The sequence below is a fragment of the Bufo bufo genome, chromosome 1 (assembly GCF_905171765.1).
Source record: "Bufo bufo chromosome 1, aBufBuf1.1, whole genome shotgun sequence".
In the NCBI taxonomy this organism is placed as follows: domain Eukaryota; kingdom Metazoa; phylum Chordata; class Amphibia; order Anura; family Bufonidae; genus Bufo; species Bufo bufo.
The window spans coordinates 774,731,468-774,749,581 of record NC_053389.1 but is presented as its reverse complement, the minus strand read 5'-3'; the positions used below and the strand labels follow the sequence as shown (position 1 = coordinate 774,749,581).

Here is an 18,114-nt window from a genome sequence, read left to right as displayed (position 1 = left end):
GGGCTGTCGCAAATCAAGCGCCTCACTGGCATGTTGTTTCGCCGCTGGATATCTAAAAAGTGCGCGATGGCCGTGTAGGAATGCCTGAAATGGCCACACACCTTCCTGGCCTGCTTCAGGACGTCCTGTAAGTCTGGGTACTTATGCACAAAGCGTTGTACGATCAGATTACACACATGTGCCATGCACGGCACATGTGTCAACTTGCCCAAATTCAATGCCGCCAACAAATTGCTTCCGTTGTCACACACCACTTTTCCGATCTCCAGTTGGTGCGGAGTCAGCCACTGATCCACCTGTGTGTTCAGGGCAGACAGGAGTGCTGGTCCGGTGTGACTCTCTGCTTTCAGGCAAGTCAACCCCAAGACGGCGTGACACTGCCGTATCCGGGATGTGGAATAGCCCCTGGGGAGCTGGGGGTGGGGGTGCCGTTGATCTGGCGCAAGACGCAGCAGCAGAAGAGGACTCAGTCGAGGAGGTTATGGAAGAGGATGGAGTAGGAGGAGTAGAGTAGGTGGCAGCAGGCCTGCCTGCAAGTCGTGGCGGTGTCACCAACTCCTCTGCAGAGCCACGCATTCCATGCTTGGCAGCCGTCAGCAGGTTCACCCAATGCGCAGTGTAGGTGATACACCTGCCCTGACCGTGCTTTGCAGACCAGGTATCAGTGGTCAGATGGACCCTTGCCCCAACACTGTGTGCCAGACATGCCATTACTTCCTTTTGCACAATCGAGTACAGGTTGGGGATTGCCTTTTGTGCAAAGAAATTTCGGCCGGGTACCTTCCACTGCGGTGTCCCAATGGTAAAAGCTGGCGGGCTAAGAGTTCAGACAAGCCAGCGGTCAGGCACCAGGCAAGGGGGTAACTTTGTGACATTGGCTTCTTATGCTCAAACATGTCCTTGACAGACAACTGACTGTGGGCAGATGAGCAGGAACTGCTCAAGGCTAGAGATGGAGTGGCGAATGGTTGAGAGGGGGCAAGGAGGACAGCAGTGGTTGACGTGGCTGAAGATGCTGGACCAGGAGGAGGATGGCGGCTTTGAGTTTGTGTGCTGCTTGTACTCATGTGTTGATCCCATAGGCCTTTGTTATTTGAGATCATGTGCCTTCGCAAAGCAGTTGTACCTAGGTGGGTGTTGGACTTCCCACGACTCAGTTTCTTTTGGCACAGGTTGCAAATGGCATCGCTGTTGTCAGAGGCAGACACACAAAAAAAATGCCACACTGCTGAGCTCTGCAATGACGGCATTCTGGTGGTGGCAACAGCATGCGTTGATTGGCGTGCTGTCTGGCTGACCCCGGGTGCCGATGCATGCTGTCTGACTGTGCCACTAGCTCCTTGCAACGACCTCCCCCTGCCTGAAACGCACACGCGTGAAGGAAACTGACTGCTATTATTTCACAGTCAAATTTCTATATTTTTTTTTTATGTACACTACTGTTACACCAGATATGAGTTACACTGGTGTGACATTGTGCCCTGGCAGGCCCTGAAACGCACACGCGTGCAGGCAACTGACTGCTATTATATTACAGTCAAAAAAGTTTTTTTTATTTTTAAATGCAAGCTACTGTGACACCAGATATGAGTGGTGGCACTGGGCAAGTGGGCACAGTATACGCTGTGAGCCTGACACACACGCAGGCAACTGCAATTAGATTACACAGCAGACTGTAGTGGACACTGAATACACTGGCCTAGCTATCGATTTCCCTATTAAATCAGCAGCTACACTGTCCCTCCTCTCACTAAAACTGCAGCTTCAGAATGAATCTAAAATGGATGCTGTCCAGGAGGAGGGAGGGTCTGGGAGGGAGGGTCTGCTGCTGATTGGCTGAAATGTGTCTGCTGACTGTGAGGTACAGGGTCATTAGGAACTCAGATCTAAGTTGAAATCGCAATGCGATTAATATAACCTGTATTAATTGCATTGCGATTACAACTTAGTCAAATTTGTGACACTGCAGCTTCCGAATTAATCTAAAATGGATGCTGTCCAGGAGGTGGGAGGGTCTGGGAGGGAGGGTATGATGCTGATTGGCTGGAATGTGTCTGCTGACTTTGAGGTACAGGGTCAAAGTTTACACAATGATGACGAATAGGGGCGGACCGAACATCGCATATGTTCTCCCACAGCGGCGAACGCGAACAAGCTATGTTCGCCGGGAACTATTCGCCAGCGAATAGTTCGGGACATCTCTAGATAAGACTACTGCTACGATGTTATCTGTGGCCTGTTCCTAGGCCAGTGACATCATGTTCATTGGACCATGGCCAATGTGCAGCATAGTCTGATTTAAAGGGGTTGCCCGGGTTCAGAGCAGTACCTCAAACCTCAGAGTATTTGCAGTGTTTTTGGTTTCCTATGCAATGTTTTTATCATGTTCCTGTTTACACTGTACACCAGCAGAAAGGGATGGCTGGCAGCGGTTGGCATTAGGAATAGGACTTCCATTTCTCTCCTCTTGGTAGAAGTGGGCTACTTCCTGACAAGGGGGGGGGAGTCTTAGCTAGACTAGTAAGGAGTGTTGAAGGACGTGCTTAAGTTCCTACTCCTAGGGTCTTAGGAAACAGTTCTTCAAACTGTTCTGTGAGACCACTACTCCAGAGAGACTGCAAGAATACCAAAGATACAGATACCTGAAAAGCTACAGTGATTACAGTCAACAAAGTGACCAGCAAGCCACAGCTTCACAGACCCTGCTGCAAATGAGTGACTATAGCTCAGACACCCATCACCTAGATTACATCCAGGCAAGACTAACTCAAAAGCCAATATTACACAGTGGACACTTATTTTCACAAGTGCCAGCTTACAGCTGTTATCCATATATTCAGGAGAGAGATATCAGCAAGATAGTATGCTAGAGGAGCCAATATCAGCTTCTTTGCCAGCTACGATCATCTGTGGAGAGAAATTGCACTGTACACAATTACGGCTGGATCTACTAATCCTATTTTGCACTAAGTAAGAAGAGACTTTTATTCTTCTACTTCTGTCCTGATCTCTTATATCATCTTTTCACTGCACTGATCCCCAGTGAGCAACAGCCTGAGAGAGTACACCATAACACATCATCTCATCCGAGCAGCTTCCTCTCCCATCCTCTACACTGACTCCTCATAGGCTCTCTGCAATGACTTCTCTTTAGGATAGGTCATCAATATTCTACTCCTGGAACCATTTTGATACAAGTAATGGAGACTTGAGGGACAATACTGTAAAAGAAAACATTGAGGAGCACATTATAAAAGATAGACACTAGAATATAGGTTATTAATAGCCAATAAGGACAAGACTTTTACCTGCAACAGAAGATAATGAGGATCCAACTCCTTGCAGGGATCTTGCAAAGAACATCAGCCAATATGAGTCAGCAAAGGCAAAAACTGGAAAAGACAGAAGAGGAAACAACAGTTTACCAATGTTCATGACTGGTAGATGAGAAGGGGGTGACGTGCAGTGGTGTGATCTGTAAAGTTATATGTTCAGTTCTTTCCATAGGCTTTTTCTGGTTTTGCAGCTCATCTCCATCAATTTGAAATGAATGATGCTTTTGCAATACCCATGAGTAGGGTTGAGCGAACCCAAACTGTAAAGTTCGAGTTCGTACCGAACTTTAGGATTTTTGGACTCCGGACCCGAACATTTCAGTAAAAGTTCGGGTTCGGGGTTTGGTGATTTCTCTGCACTTTTTGAAAGGCTGCAGAGCAGCCAATCAACAAGCGTTTAACTCTGTGACCTTAGAAGCCATCACAGCCATGCCTACTAATGGCATGGCTGTGATTGGCCAGTGTAGCATGTGACCCAGGCTCTATATAAGCTGGACTCACGTAGCGCTGCACATCACTCTGCTGTGCTTAGTGTAGGGAGAAGATGCTGCTGGTGATTTCAGAGAGAGAATAGGAGAAAATCTTTGCTCAAAACGTGAATCTAACTCAGCGATCTACATATATTGTGTTGTGTGGGTGCAGGGCAAATTTTTTTATCCTGCCCTGAGCCCAGTGACCGAAAAAAAAAACTTTTATAAGTCAGTTAGGTGGGCGGCAGCCATTTTATGCAAGCTCAGTGCACGAGCACTGCATCTGAGCTTTTGGGACATTGAAAATCAAAATTTTTTGGGCAATTTACAACATCTGGTGCATTTGCAGGCTTAGTCAATGTGCAATTTAAGCTAGAAATGCAACATTTTCTGGGTTTTTAAAAACACACTTTTTTTTGCCAAAAAACACTATTTACCAGTTCTGCAAGTGTTAAATTCAAGTTTAATATATACAGATTTCATATTCTGTTACCAAAAAACACTTTTTTGGCAATATACAACATCTGGATTAGTCAGTGTGCAATTTAAGCTAGAAATACAGCCATCATTTTCTGGGTTTTTAAAAAACCACACTTTTTTGCCCAAAAAACACTATTTTCCTGATCTGCAAGTGTTAAATTCAAGTTTAATATATATAGCTTTCATATTCTGTTACCAAAAAAACACTTTTTTGGTAATATACAACATCTGGATTAGTCAGTGTACAATTTAAGCTAGAAATGCAGCCATAATTTTCTTGATTTTTTAAAACACACTTTTTGCCAGATTCCACTATTTTTCTGGCCTTGCAGCATCAGCACGTGTGAAATTCCGGGGTTATATACTGCTGTCAAATTCAGTTATTAAACAAACACCCATTTGGGCAAAAGAAAATTAGTTGGCAGCCTTTGCTGCAGATGTCATTGTGAGATACTGCCTTTACATACTGTCTTTATATTCAGTTATTTGAAATAAAGCCATTTTGGGCACAATTCTTTGATAGCGTCCTAGTGTGGATCAGGGCGTGTGAGATATACCCTTTAAATACAGGGGTTCTATTCAGGTATTTGAAATACAGCCATTTTGGGCCAACAAATTTTATTGCCGCCTAGTGTGGATCAGGGCGTGTGAGATACACCCTGTATATACAGGGGTTCTATTCAGGTATTTAAAAATACAGCCATTTTGGGCAAACAAAATTAAAAGAAGGCCTAGTCTGGTTCAAGGCGAGTGAGATACACCATTTAAATACAGGGGTTTGATTCTTTTATATGTTTGGGTTATATTCAGATATTAGAAATACCTCCATTTGGTGCACAAATCTTTAATTAAGGCCTAGTCTGGTTCAGGGTGTGTGAGATACACCCTTTAAATACAGGGCTTCTATTCAGGTATTTGAAATACAGCCATTTTGGGCAAACAAATTTAATTGAGGCCTAGTCTGGTTCAGGGCGTGTGAGATACACCCTTTAAATACAGGGGTTCTATTCAGGTATTTGAAATACTGCCATTTGGTGCACAAGTCTTTAATTGAGGCATAGTTTGGTTCAGGGCGTGTGAGATACACCTTGTATATACAGGGCTTATATTCTTCTATTAATAAAACACCCTTTTTGGGGCAAAATACACAATTTTTAAGGCCTTGCAGCATCAAGACGTTTGAAATTCCAGGGTTATATACTGCTGCCATATTCAGTTATTAAACAAACACCCGTTTGGGCAAAAAAAGTTTATTTGGCAGCCTTTGCTGCATATGTCATTGTGAGATACACCCTTTATGTATTTGGGTTATATTCAGATATTTGAAATACCGCCATTTGGTGCACAAATCTTTAATTAAGGCCTAGTCTGGTTCAGGGTGTGTGAGATACACCCTTTAACCACCTCCGGACCGCCTAACGCAGGATCGCGTTCCGGATGCGGCAGCCCTGCGCACAGTCACGCATATATGCGTCATCTCGCGAGACGCGAGATTTCCTGTGAACGCGCGCACACAGGCGCGCGCGTTCACAGGATCGGAAGGTAAGCGAGTGGACGGCGATCGTTCGCTGGCAGGCTGGAGATGCGATTTTTTTAACCCCTTACAGGTATATTAGACGCTGTTTTGATAACAGCATCTAATATACTTGCTACCTGGTCCTCTGGTGGTCCCCTGTGTAGTCGCACCAAACACCACTACACTACACCCCCCCGTCACTTATTAACCCCTTATTAACCCCTGATCACCCCTGATCACCCCATATAGACTCCCTGATCACCCCCCTGTCATTGATCACCCCCCTGTCATTGATCACCCCCTTGTAAGGCTCCATTCAGACGTCCGTATGTTTTTTTACGGATCCACTGATACATGGATCGGATCCGCAAAACACATACGGACATCTGAATGGAGCCTTATAGGGGGGTGATCAATGACAGGGGGGTGATCACCCCATATAGACTCCCTGATCACCCCCCTGTCATTGATCACCCCCCAGTCATTGTTCACCCCCCTGTAAGGCTCCATTCAGACGTCCGTATGTTTTTTACGGATCCACGGATACATGGATCGGATCCGCAAAGCACATACGGACATCTGAATGGAGCCTTATAGGGGGTGATCAATGACAGGGGGGTGATCACCCCATATAGACTCCCTGATCACCCCCCTGTCATTGATCACCCCCCTGTCATTGATCACCCCCCTGTAAGGCTCCATTCAGACGTCCGTATGTTTTTTACGGATACATGGATCGGATCCGCAAAACACATACGGACGTCTGAATGGAGCCTTACAGGGGGGTGATCAATGACAGGGGGGTGATCACCCCATATAGACTCCCTGATCACCCCCTGTCATTGATCACCCCCCTGTCATTGATCACCCCCCTGTAAGGCTCCATTCAGACATTTTTTTGGCCCAAGTTAGCGGAAATATTTTTTTTTTCTTACAAAGTCTCATATTCCACTAACTTGTGTCAAAAAATAAAATCTCACATGAACTCACCATACCCCTCACGGAATCCAAATGCGTAAAATTTTTTAGACATTTATATTCCAGACTTCTTCTCACGCTTTAGGGCCCCTAAAATGCCAGGGCAGTATAAATACCCCACATGTGACCCCATTTCGGAAAGAAGACACCCCAAGGTATTCCGTGAGGGGCATATTGAGTCCATGAAAGATTGAATTTTTTGTCCCAAGTTAGCGGAAAGGGAGACTTTGTGAGAAAAAAATAATAATAATCAATTTCCGCTAACTTGTGCCAAAAAAAAAAAAAAATTCTATGAACTCGCCATGCCCCTCATTGAATACCTTGGGGTGTCTTCTTTCCAAAATGGGGTCACATGTGGGGTATTTATACTGCCCTGGATTTTTAGGGGCCTTAAAGCGTGAGAAGAAGTCTGGGATCCAAATGTCTAAAAATGCCCTCATAAAAGGAATGTGGGCCCCTTTGCGCATCTAGGCTGCAAAAAAGTGTCACACATCTGGTATCGCCGTACTCAGAAGAAGTTGGGAAATGTGTTTTGGGGTGTCATTTTACATATACCCATGCTGGGTGAGATAAATTTCTTGGTCAAGTGCCAACTTTGTATAAAAAATGGGAAAAGTTGTCTTTTGCCGAGATATTTCTCTCACCCAGCATGAGTATATGTAAAAAGACACCCCAAAACACATTGCCCAACTTCTCCTGAGTACGGCGATACCACATGTGTGACACTTTTTTGCAGCCTAGGTGGGCAAAGGGGCCCACATTCCAAAGAGCACCTTTAGGATTTCACAGGTCATTTTTTACACATTTTGATTTCAAACTACTTACCACACATTAGGGCCCCTAGAATGCCAGGGCAGTATAAATACCCCACAAGTGACCCCATTTTGGAAAGAAGACACCCCAAGGTATTCCGTGAGGGGCATGGCGAGTTCCTAGAATTTTATATTTTTTGTCACAAGTTAGCGGAAAATGATGATTTATTTTTTTTTTTCTTACAAAGTCTCATATTCCACTAACTTGTGACAAAAAATAAAAACTTCCATGAACTCACTATGCCCATCACGAAATACCTTGGGGTGTCTTCTTTCCAAAATGGGGTCACTTGTGGGGTAGTTATACTGCCCTGGCATTTTAGGGGCCGAATGCGTGAGAAGTAGTTTGAACTCAAAATCTGTAAAAAATGGCCGGTGAAATCCGAAAGGTGCTCTTGGGGTGTCATTTTACATATACCCATGCTGGGTGAGATAAATATCTCGGTTAAATGCCAACTTTGTATAAAAAAATGGGAAAAGTTGTCTTTTGCCAAGATATTTCTCTCACCCAGCATGAGTATATGTAAAAAGACACCCCAAAACACATTGCCCAACTTCTCCTGAGTACGGTGATACCAGATGTGTGACACTTTCTTGCAGCCTAGGTGGGCAAAGGGGCCCACATTCCAAAGAGCACCTTTCGGATTTCACAGGCCAACTTTTTACAGATTTTGATTTCAAACCACTTCTCACGCAATCGGGCCCCTAAAATGCCAGGGCAGTATAACTACCCCACAAGTGACCCCATTTTGGAAAGAAGACACCCCAAGGTATTTCGTGATGGGCATAGTGAGTTCATGGAAGTTTTTATTTTTTATCACAAGTTAGTGGAATATGAGACTTTGTAAGAAAAAAAAAATCATAATTTTCCGCTAACTTGTGACAAAAAATAAAAAATTCTAGGAACTCGCCATGCCCCTCACGGAAGACCTTAGGGTGTCTTCTTTCCAAAATGGGGTCACTTGTGGGGTGTTTGTACTGTCTGGCCATTGTAGAACCTCAGGAAACATGACAGGTGCTCAGAAAGTCAGAGCTGCTTCAAAAAGCGGAAATTCACATTTTTGTACCGTAGTTTGTAAACGCTATAACTTTTACCCAAACCATTTTTTTTTTACCCAAACATTTTTTTTTTATCAAAGACATGTAGAACAATAAATTTAGAGAAAAATTTATATATGGATTCGTTTTTTTTGCAAAATTTTACAACTGAAAATGAAAAAATTTCATTTTTTTGCAAAAAAATCGTTAAATTTCGATTACTAACAAAAAAAAAGTTAAAATGTCAGCAGCAATGAAATACCACCAAATGAAATCTCTATTAGTGAGAAGAAAAGGAGGTAAAATTCATTTGGGTGGTAAGTGTCACGGAACCATGAACCAGACGTACAACAAGAGATAAATAAGAAGGCTTTATTGCAAATCAAGCTATAAAGCAAAAGTCCAAAACGGATGGTGAAACCGAAGCAGAGTCTTTGCGTAGCCAGAGGTCAGGAAACTGGAGAGTAGTCAGACGAAGCCAGGATCAGGAACCAGCAGGGTAGTCAGACGAAGCCAGGATCAGGAACCAGCAGGGAAGTCAGACGAAGCCAGGATTAGGAACCAGAAGCAGCAGCAGTCTTAGAAGCATGTGAACACAGGAGGACCAAGCAAGGAACTGACGCCACAGACCTCCTATATATATGAGCTAGGCATCCAGCTCCTCCCAGTGGGAAGGAGGAGCCGCGGGGTGGAAGGCTACAAGAAACCCAGAAACCAAGATGGCCGCCAGCACATGTCAAACGAGGGAGAACAGCAGGAAGGTAAGACCATGACAGTACCTCCCCCTCAAGGGCCCCTCCTCCGCGGAGCAAAAAACGGTTTCTGAGGGAAGCGTGCGTGGAAGGCTCGGAGCAAGGCAGGAGCATGGACATCTGCGGAGGGAACCCAGGAACGCTCCTCTGGACCATAACCACGCCAATGGACCAAAATCTGCACCCGACCGCGGACCAGGCGTGAGTCCAGGATATTGCTCACCTCATACTCCTCACGATTGCCCACTTGGACCGGACGAGGCCGAGGAACCGAGGAAGTGAAACGATTACACACCAGTGGCTTCAACAGGGAGACATGAAACACGTTGGAGATCCGCATGCCAGGAGGAAGCGCAAGGGCATAGGCTACCGGGTTTACCCTGCGAAGCACTCGGAAGGGACCAACAAAGCGAGGAGCCAGCTTGGGAGTGGACACTCGAAGGTTGAGGTTGCGGGTGGACAACCATACACGGTCTCCGACCTGGTAGGAAGGAGCAGGCGCTCGTCTGTGATCAGCCTGGAGTTTCTGGCGCTGCGCAGAAACCTCAAGGGACTTCTGGATCTGTACCCAAGAAGCACGTAGGACGGAAAGGTGATCCTCCACAGCAGGAATATCCTGGGGAGAGAATACCTCCGGTAAGACGGCAGGTTGGAACCCATAATTGGCCAAGAAGGGAGACGTCCCAGAGGAAGAGTTCACCGCCGTGTTCCTGGCAAACTCAGCCCAAGGCAGGAGGTCAACCCAATTGTCTTGGTGATCGGAGACATAGCAACGAAGGAATTGCTCCAAGGCCTGATTGGATCGTTCTGCGGCCCCATTGGACTGAGGGTGGTAGGCCGAGGAGAAGGAGAGATGAATCCCCAACTGGGAGCAAAAGGCGCGCCAGAACCTGGACACAAACTGACTCCCCCGATCCGACACAATCTCCTTGGGCAAACCGTGCAACCGGAAGACCTCCCTGGCAAAAATCGTGGCCAACTCTTGTGCAGAGGGTAACTTCTTGAGAGGAACACAGTGGCACATTTTGGAAAACCGATCCACAATCATGAGAATGACCGTATGGCCTCGGGATGCAGGGAGGTCCACAATGAAATCCATCCCCAGGTGTGACCATGGGCGCTCCCCGGTAGCTATGGGTTGCAGAAGCCCCAACGGAAGGTGCCGAGGGGACTTACTCTGGGCACAAACGGAGCATGCCGCTACATATGCGGCGATGTCGGAACGTAGGGAAGGCCACCAGAACAGACGTGAAACAGCCCAGGACAGCTGATTCTTTCCAGGATGCCCCGCGGTCTTGGAGTTATGGTAGGTTCGCAACAACCGAGTGCGCAACTCCTCAGGCACAAAACATCTGCCGTTGGGTCTCCCAGAGGGAGCACCAGATTGAGCCGCCAAAATCTGCTCACCCAGAGGAGAGGTCAGGCTGGTGCGAATGGCGGCCAAGATCTGATTCGGAGGTATGACCGAGGTCGGAATCGACTCCTCCCTGGACAGCTCGGAGTACTGCCGTGATAAGGCATCCGCCCTGATGTTCTTGGAACCGGGTAGGTAGGAGACCACGTAATTAAAACGTGACAAGAACAGAGCCCATCTGGCCTGACGTGGTGTCAATCTCTTGGCCTCAGAAAGGTAGGTCAGATTCTTGTGGTCCGTCAGGATGAGAACCGGAACCACCGAACCCTCGAGCAAGTGCCTCCATTCTTTAAGGGCCTGCACGATGGCCAATAACTCCCTGTCACCAATCTGATAGTTGCACTCCGCGGGAGACAGTTTCCGGGAGTAAAACCCACAAGGAAGCAGAGGACCCTCTGGTGTTCTACGCTGAGACAGAAGGGCGCCTACTCCCGTCTCAGACGCGTCCACCTCGAGGACAAAGGGCAACCCAGGGTTGGGATGCGACAGAATGGGAGCTGACACAAAGGCGGATTTTAGGGTCTCAAAAGCTCGGATGGCCTCGAGCGGCCAGACCTGGGAATTACTGCCCTTCCTGGTCAGATCCGTGAGAGGCTTGGCCAGCATGGAAAAGTCCCTGATGAACTTCCGATAATAATTGGCGAAGCCCAAAAAGCGCTGCAGGGAACGAAGACCACTGGGCTGGGGCCACTGTAAGACAGCCGAAACCTTCTCAGGATCCATGGAGAACCCCTCAGCGGAAATGATGTACCCTAAGAAGGTTACCTGGGATCGGTGAAATTCGCATTTCTCAAGCTTACCGAACAGCTTGTTCTCTCGTAACCGTTGCAACACTCGTCTGACATCCAGAATGTGGGCCTCCATGGATTCAGAATATACCAATATGTCATCCAAATAGACCACCACACACTGCTGCAACAGGTCACGGAAAACATCGTTGATGAATTCCTGAAAGACTGCGGGCGCATTGCACAACCCAAAGGGCATAACCAAGGATTCATAATGACCGGTCCTGGTGTTAAACGCGGTCTTCCACTCATCCCCCGCCTTGATCCTTACCAGGTTATATGCCGCCCTCAGGTCGAGTTTGGTAAAGACCGTGGCCCCTTTAAGGCGATCGAACAGCTCGGAAATCAAGGGTATCGGGTAAGCGTTCTTGATCGTGATGCGATTGAGACCCCTGTAATCGATGCAAGGCCTCAACTCACCGCCCTTCTTTTTCACAAAGAAAAATCCAGCCCCTGCCGGGGACGAGGATTTGCGAATGTGTCCGCGTGAAAGCGCCTCCCTCACGTACTCCTCCATGGCCTCATTCTCCGCTACCGACAGTGGATAGACCTTGCCACGGGGAGGAACGGCACCAGATTGTAACTCTATGACACAATCGTATGGGCGGTGCGGAGGTAGGGCAACCGCACGCACCTTATCGAATACATCCCGGTACTCCTCGTATTCAGGAGGCAACAGAGAGTCCGAGGAAGTACACAGCAACTTGGCAGGCCCATGGATGCAACTTGCCCCACACTGCGGTGACCACGAGAGGATCTCGGCCGATCTCCAATCGAAAGTCGGATTATGCTTCTGGAGCCAGGGGTACCCCAAGACCACCGAGTAGTGTGGAGACGAAATAACCTGGAGGCAGACCGACTCTCTGTGAACGGCACCAATGGCTATCCCCACTGGGAGGGTCTCATGAGTCACGTGTGGCGGCAGAAGGGGTCTGCCGTCTATCGCCTCAAGAGCCAGTGGGGAACCTCGAGCTTGCAGAGGGATGGAATTGGCGGCAGCGAACATACTATCAATGAACAAACCACCAGCACCAGAGTCCACCAACGCCTGGGTCGTCACCGAGCCCCCGACCCAGGAGAGGACAACAGTGATCAGTGGTTTGGCAACACGGGAAACCGGGGACGAGGAGACTCCACCCAAGATCTGCCCCCGACAGGATCTCAGGTACGAGCGTTTTCCCGGACGGTTCGGACATGCCAACCGAAAATGCCCACCGAGACCACAGTACATGCATCGGCCCTCGCGTCTCCGGAGTGCCCTCTCCCCCTCGGACAGGCGAGCAAACCCTAGCTGCATGGGTTCACCCCCAGACAAGTCATCCCCAGGAGGCGTGGGAGGAGAGGGAGGCACGGGTGGGATAGCAAACGTAGGCGCCAATCTGTTAGAAGACCTCCGCAGGCTCTCCTTAAAGGAAGGTCTCTCCCTGAGTCTGGTGTCAATCAAAATCAGGAAAGAAATAAGAGCCTCGAGCTCCACTGGTAGGTCCTTAGCTGCAACCTCATCCTTCAAGGCATCCGAGAGACCATGAGAGAAAGCAGCGACCAGAGCCTCATTATTCCAGCCCACCTCTGCTGCCAGGGTACGAAACTCAATGGCGTATTCGGCTACGGATCGTGAACCCTGTCTGATGGACATAAGGAGCTTCGCAGCAGAGGCAGCACGAGCCGGCACATCGAATACCTTCCGAAGAGAAGCAATGAAACCGGAAAACTCGGCAACCACCGGATCGTTGTTCTCCCATAAAGGGCTGGCCCAGGCCAAGGCCTTGTCTGCGAGCAGCGAGATCAAGAAGCCCACCTTTGATCTCTCAGTAGGAAAGGCATGTGGCAGCAACTCGAAATAAATGCCCACCTGGTTAAGGAAACCTCGGCACTGAGTTGGCTCTCCCCCAAAGCGCTGTGGAAGAGGGGCAGAACCGGACATACCCCGAAACACCGCAGGCGCAACAACAGGTGTCGGGGTAGACTCTGGCGCAACAACCGGAGCGGTAGTAGGAGCGAAATGAGCCGTGCGTTCAAGCAGGGTTTGCAACGCCACAGCGAACCGACCCAACAGGTGATCCTGCTGATCAAGTCTGGCAACCAGCGTGGGTAGCGAGGATGGCCCTGTACCGTCAGAATTCATGGCTTGGTCCTAATGTCACGGAACCATGAACCAGACGTACAACAAGAGATAAATAAGAAGGCTTTATTGCAAATCAAGCTATAAAGCAAAAGTCCAAAACGGATGGTGAAACCGAAGCAGAGTCTTTGCGTAGCCAGAGGTCAGGAAACCGGAGAGTAGTCAGACGAAGCCAGGATCAGGAACCAGCAGGGTAGTCAGACGAAGCCAGGATCAGGAACCAGCAGGGAAGTCAGACGAAGCCAGGATTAGGAACCAGAAGCAGCAGCAGTCTTAGAAGCATGTGAACACAGGAGGACCAAGCAAGGAACTGACGCCACAGACCTCCTATATATATGAGCTAGGCATCCAGCTCCTCCCAGTGGGAAGGAGGAGCCGCGGGGTGGAAGGCTACAAGAAACCCAGAAACCAAGATGGCCGCCAGCACATGTCAAACGAGGGAGAACAGCAGGAAGGTAAGACCATGACAGTAAGTTGCATGACCGAGCAATAAACGGTGAAAGTAGTGTAGTGCAGAAGCGTCTTTAATTGAGGCCTAGTTTGGTTCAGGGCGTGTGAGATACACCTTGTATATACAGGGCTTATATTCTTCTATTAATAAAACACCCTTTTTGGGGCAAAATACACAATTTTTCAGGCCTTGCAGCATCAAGACGTTTGAAATTCCAGAGTTATATACTGCTGCTATATTCAGTTATTAAACAAACACCCGTTTGGGCAAAAAAAGTTTATTTGGCAGCCTTTGCTGCATATGTCATTGTGAGATACACCCTTTATATATTTGGGTTATATTCAGATATTTGAAATACCGCCATTTGGTGCACAAATCTTTAATTGAGGCCTAGTCTGGTTCAGGGCGTGTGAGATACACCCTTTAAATACAGGGCTTCTATTAAGGTATTTGAAATACAGCCATTTTGGGCAAACAAATTTAATTGAGGCCTAGTCTGGTTCAGGGCATGTGAGATACACCCTTTAAATACAGGGGTTATATTCAGGTATTTGAAGCATTCCCACCTGACAGCGGTGGCACAGTGGAAGCACAAGGCAAAGGCAGAGGAGGAGGAAGAGGTCGCCAATGCAGCTGGGGCACCGCCAGCACCTCTGAAGGCAGGGTTAGCATGGCTGAAATGTGGAAAAGCTTTGTCAGCACGCCACAACAACCAGCACCACCAGCTGATATGGAATGTCATAGCAGGAGGCAGCATTTCACCAACATGGTGGAGCAGTATGTGTGCACACGCCTACACGTACTGAATGACGGGTCTGCCCCCTTCAACTTCTGGGTCTCCAAATTGGGCACATGGCCTGAGCTTGCCCTTTACGCCTTGGAGGTGCTGGCCTGCCCTGCAGCCAGTGTATTATCTGAACGTGTGTTTAGCACGGCAGGGGGAGTCATCACAGACAAGCGCAGCCGCCTGTCCACAGCCAATGTGGACAAGCTCACGTTCATTAAAATGAACCAGGCATGGATCCCTCAGGACTTGTCCGTACCTTTTGCTGAATAGACATGTATACCGGCACTAACCAGCCATTGTTATACTGCAGCGCAATTGCTCATTCTTGTATTTTGGATATTTCACACTCTTTTAGAGTGTACCCTAATTTTAAAAAATTAAATTAAAACCAAAAACCTGTGTTTGCTACCTCGTCCTCCTCCACCGCCGCTTCCACATACACCGCTACGTCCACCGCCTCCTCAAACTCCTACTCCATATGGAACTCCACCTCATAAATTACATTTTTAAGTTTTTATTTGTTTGTATTTTATTTCATTTCACCCCTTTGTCAGTTACATTTTCTGGTGAAATTCACAAATTTTTGGGTGTATAGTACCACTGCTATACCCAGTAGACAGATTAAAAAAAAAAAAAAAAAATTGTCATTGACATTTTCAGTTGAAATTCAACAATTTTTGGGTGTGATGTACCACTGCTATACTGAGTAGACAGGTAAAAAAAAAAAAAAAGTCGTCAGTTACATTTTCAGCTGAAATTCAACAATTTTTGGGTGTGATGTACCACTGCTATACCTAGTAGACCGGAAAAAATTTAAATAAAAAATTTGTCAGTTACATTTTCGGGTGAAAATCACAAATTTTTGGGTGTAATATACCCCTCCTCTACTTAGTTGACAGCTTAATAAATTTCAATAATTTTTAATTTACATTTTCGGGTGACAATAAACAATTTTTTTCTGTCATAGACCCCTGCTTTACCAAGTAGACAGGTTAATACATTTCTGTAATTTTTCTGTTACATTCTTGGGTTGACATTATAAAATTTTAGACATGAATAAACCCCTGCTCTGCATAGGTGACAGGGAATAAAATTTCAGAAATTCTTCTTTAATTGATGCGTGCCACCTACTTCGATTCAATGCTTAAACTTTAACAAGTTGTACTACATTTGCGCTTCAATAATTTGTCCCACATTTCCGCTTTACTCTTTTGGCCAACATTTGCGCTTCAATACTTTGTCCCAAATTTCCGCTTTACTCTTTTGTCCAACATTTGGGCTTCTGTAATTTGTCCCACATTTGCGCCTCAAGAACTGTTCCCAAATTTCCGCTTTACTCTTTTGGCCCACATTTGGGCTTCTGTAATTTGTCCCACATTTGCGCCTCATTAACTTTTCCCATATTTCCGCTCGATCCAAATTTTGTTTTATAAATTTACCTCCCTTAAATTTGGTCTCTTTTTCTCATGCTCCCTCTCCGGCGTGGAACCCTGATTCGCCGATAACCGTGATCAACATGGGGCACCTCTACATGGGTGACAGGAATATAAATTTAAAAAAATCGTCAATTACATTGTCAGGTGACATTTTTAAAATTTTGCCAGATAGAAACCTCTGCTTTGCATAGTTGACAGGGAATAAAATTTAATAAATTCTTCATTAATTAATGCGCGCCACATCCTTTCATTCAATGCTTAAACTTTAAAAAGTTGTCCCACTTTTACGCTTTAATAATTTGTCCCATAATTCCGTTCTATAATTTTAAATTTGAAAAAATTAATCCTCCCTTGGATGTGGTCTCTCTTTCTCACGTTCCCTCTCTGGCGTGGAACCCTGATACCCCGCCAACCGTGATCACCATGGTAGGCGCATAAAAGAACATCGAAAGTTGATAGATCAGATATCAAATTGGTCCTCATGAACATCACGGGGACGTGCGACATGGTGGGGCAGTAAGTGTGCACAGGCCTACACGAACTGACTGACAGGGGTCAGCCCCTGCAACTTCTGGGTCTCCAAATTGGACACATGGCCTAAGGTTGCCCTTTACCCCTTGGAGGTGCTGGCCTGCCCTGCAGCCAGTGTATTGTCTGAACGTGTGTTTAGCACGACTGGAGGGTTATATTTCCCAATGTTACCTCCTCCACCGTCGCTTCCACCTACACCGCCACCTCCACTGCCTCTCAACCTTCCACTTATATGGACCTCGTGCTTCTAGATCAAGATTATTATTTTTAATTTTTACGTATTTTATGTTATTTAGTCATTTCCCTATCCACATTTGTTTGCAGAGCACTTGCCATGCTCTTAACCACATTTTGATGCCATTTGCAGCCCTCTAGCCCTTTCCATGAAATTTTTACAGCCATTTTAGTGCTCAAAAGTTCGGGTCCATATTGACTTCAATGGGGTTCGGGTTCGGGGTCAAGTTCGGGTCAAGTTAGGGTCCCGAACTCGAACTTTTTTCTGAAGTTCGGCCGAACCTGTCGAACACGAACATCCAGGTGTCCGTTCAACTCTACCCATGAGCAGTTGAGCTTTTTCTAGAAAAAGGCTCATACATTTATTCTAATGCTGGACAACCTTACTAAATGTTTTATGAGCCAGTAGCCTCTGCAATGTTTCTCTTTGTCATGGTTTTGGCTTAAAATCGCTGATAGAAATCATTGACCAAAACACTGACGTGTGGATAAGGCTTACCGTATTTTTCGCCCTATAAGACGCTCTGGCCTATATGATGCACCTAGGTTTTAGAGGAGGACAGTAAGAAAAAAATATTTTTCATTACACCTCAGGTCAGACTGCCAATCAGACCCCCCAATGTTAATCAGACCCCAGCTGACAGCCCCAATCAGACCCCCAATGTTAATAAGACCCCAATAAGACCTCAAATCAGACCCCCAATCAGACCTCAGCTCAGACCCCAATGTAAATGACCCCCAATCAGAGCTCTGATAAGAGCCCCATGCCTCTCATCAGCCCCCATATCAGCCATTATGCCTCCCAGCCCCTATTATGCCTCTCAGCCCCCATTATTAGTCATTATGCCTCAGCCCCCATTATGCCTCTCAGCCCCCATTATGCCCCCAGCAATCTCATTTTTTATAAAATAAAAAAAAACACTTACCTCTCCTGGACGTCGCCGCTCCTCACCTACATCGTGTATCTCTT

General features: G+C 46.8%; 1 protein-coding gene across 1 annotated transcript in view; it reads right to left on the bottom strand.

Moving 5' to 3' along the window:
- Positions 1-18,114, bottom strand: part of LOC120987803 (chromaffin granule amine transporter-like) — a 272,406-nt gene that overhangs the window by 239,134 nt on the left and 15,158 nt on the right. Inside the window, exon 6 of the mRNA XM_040415910.1 lies at positions 3,309-3,392. Within this exon, the coding sequence (XP_040271844.1) occupies positions 3,309-3,392 (84 nt within the window). The remainder of the gene's footprint in view (positions 1-3,308; positions 3,393-18,114) is intronic.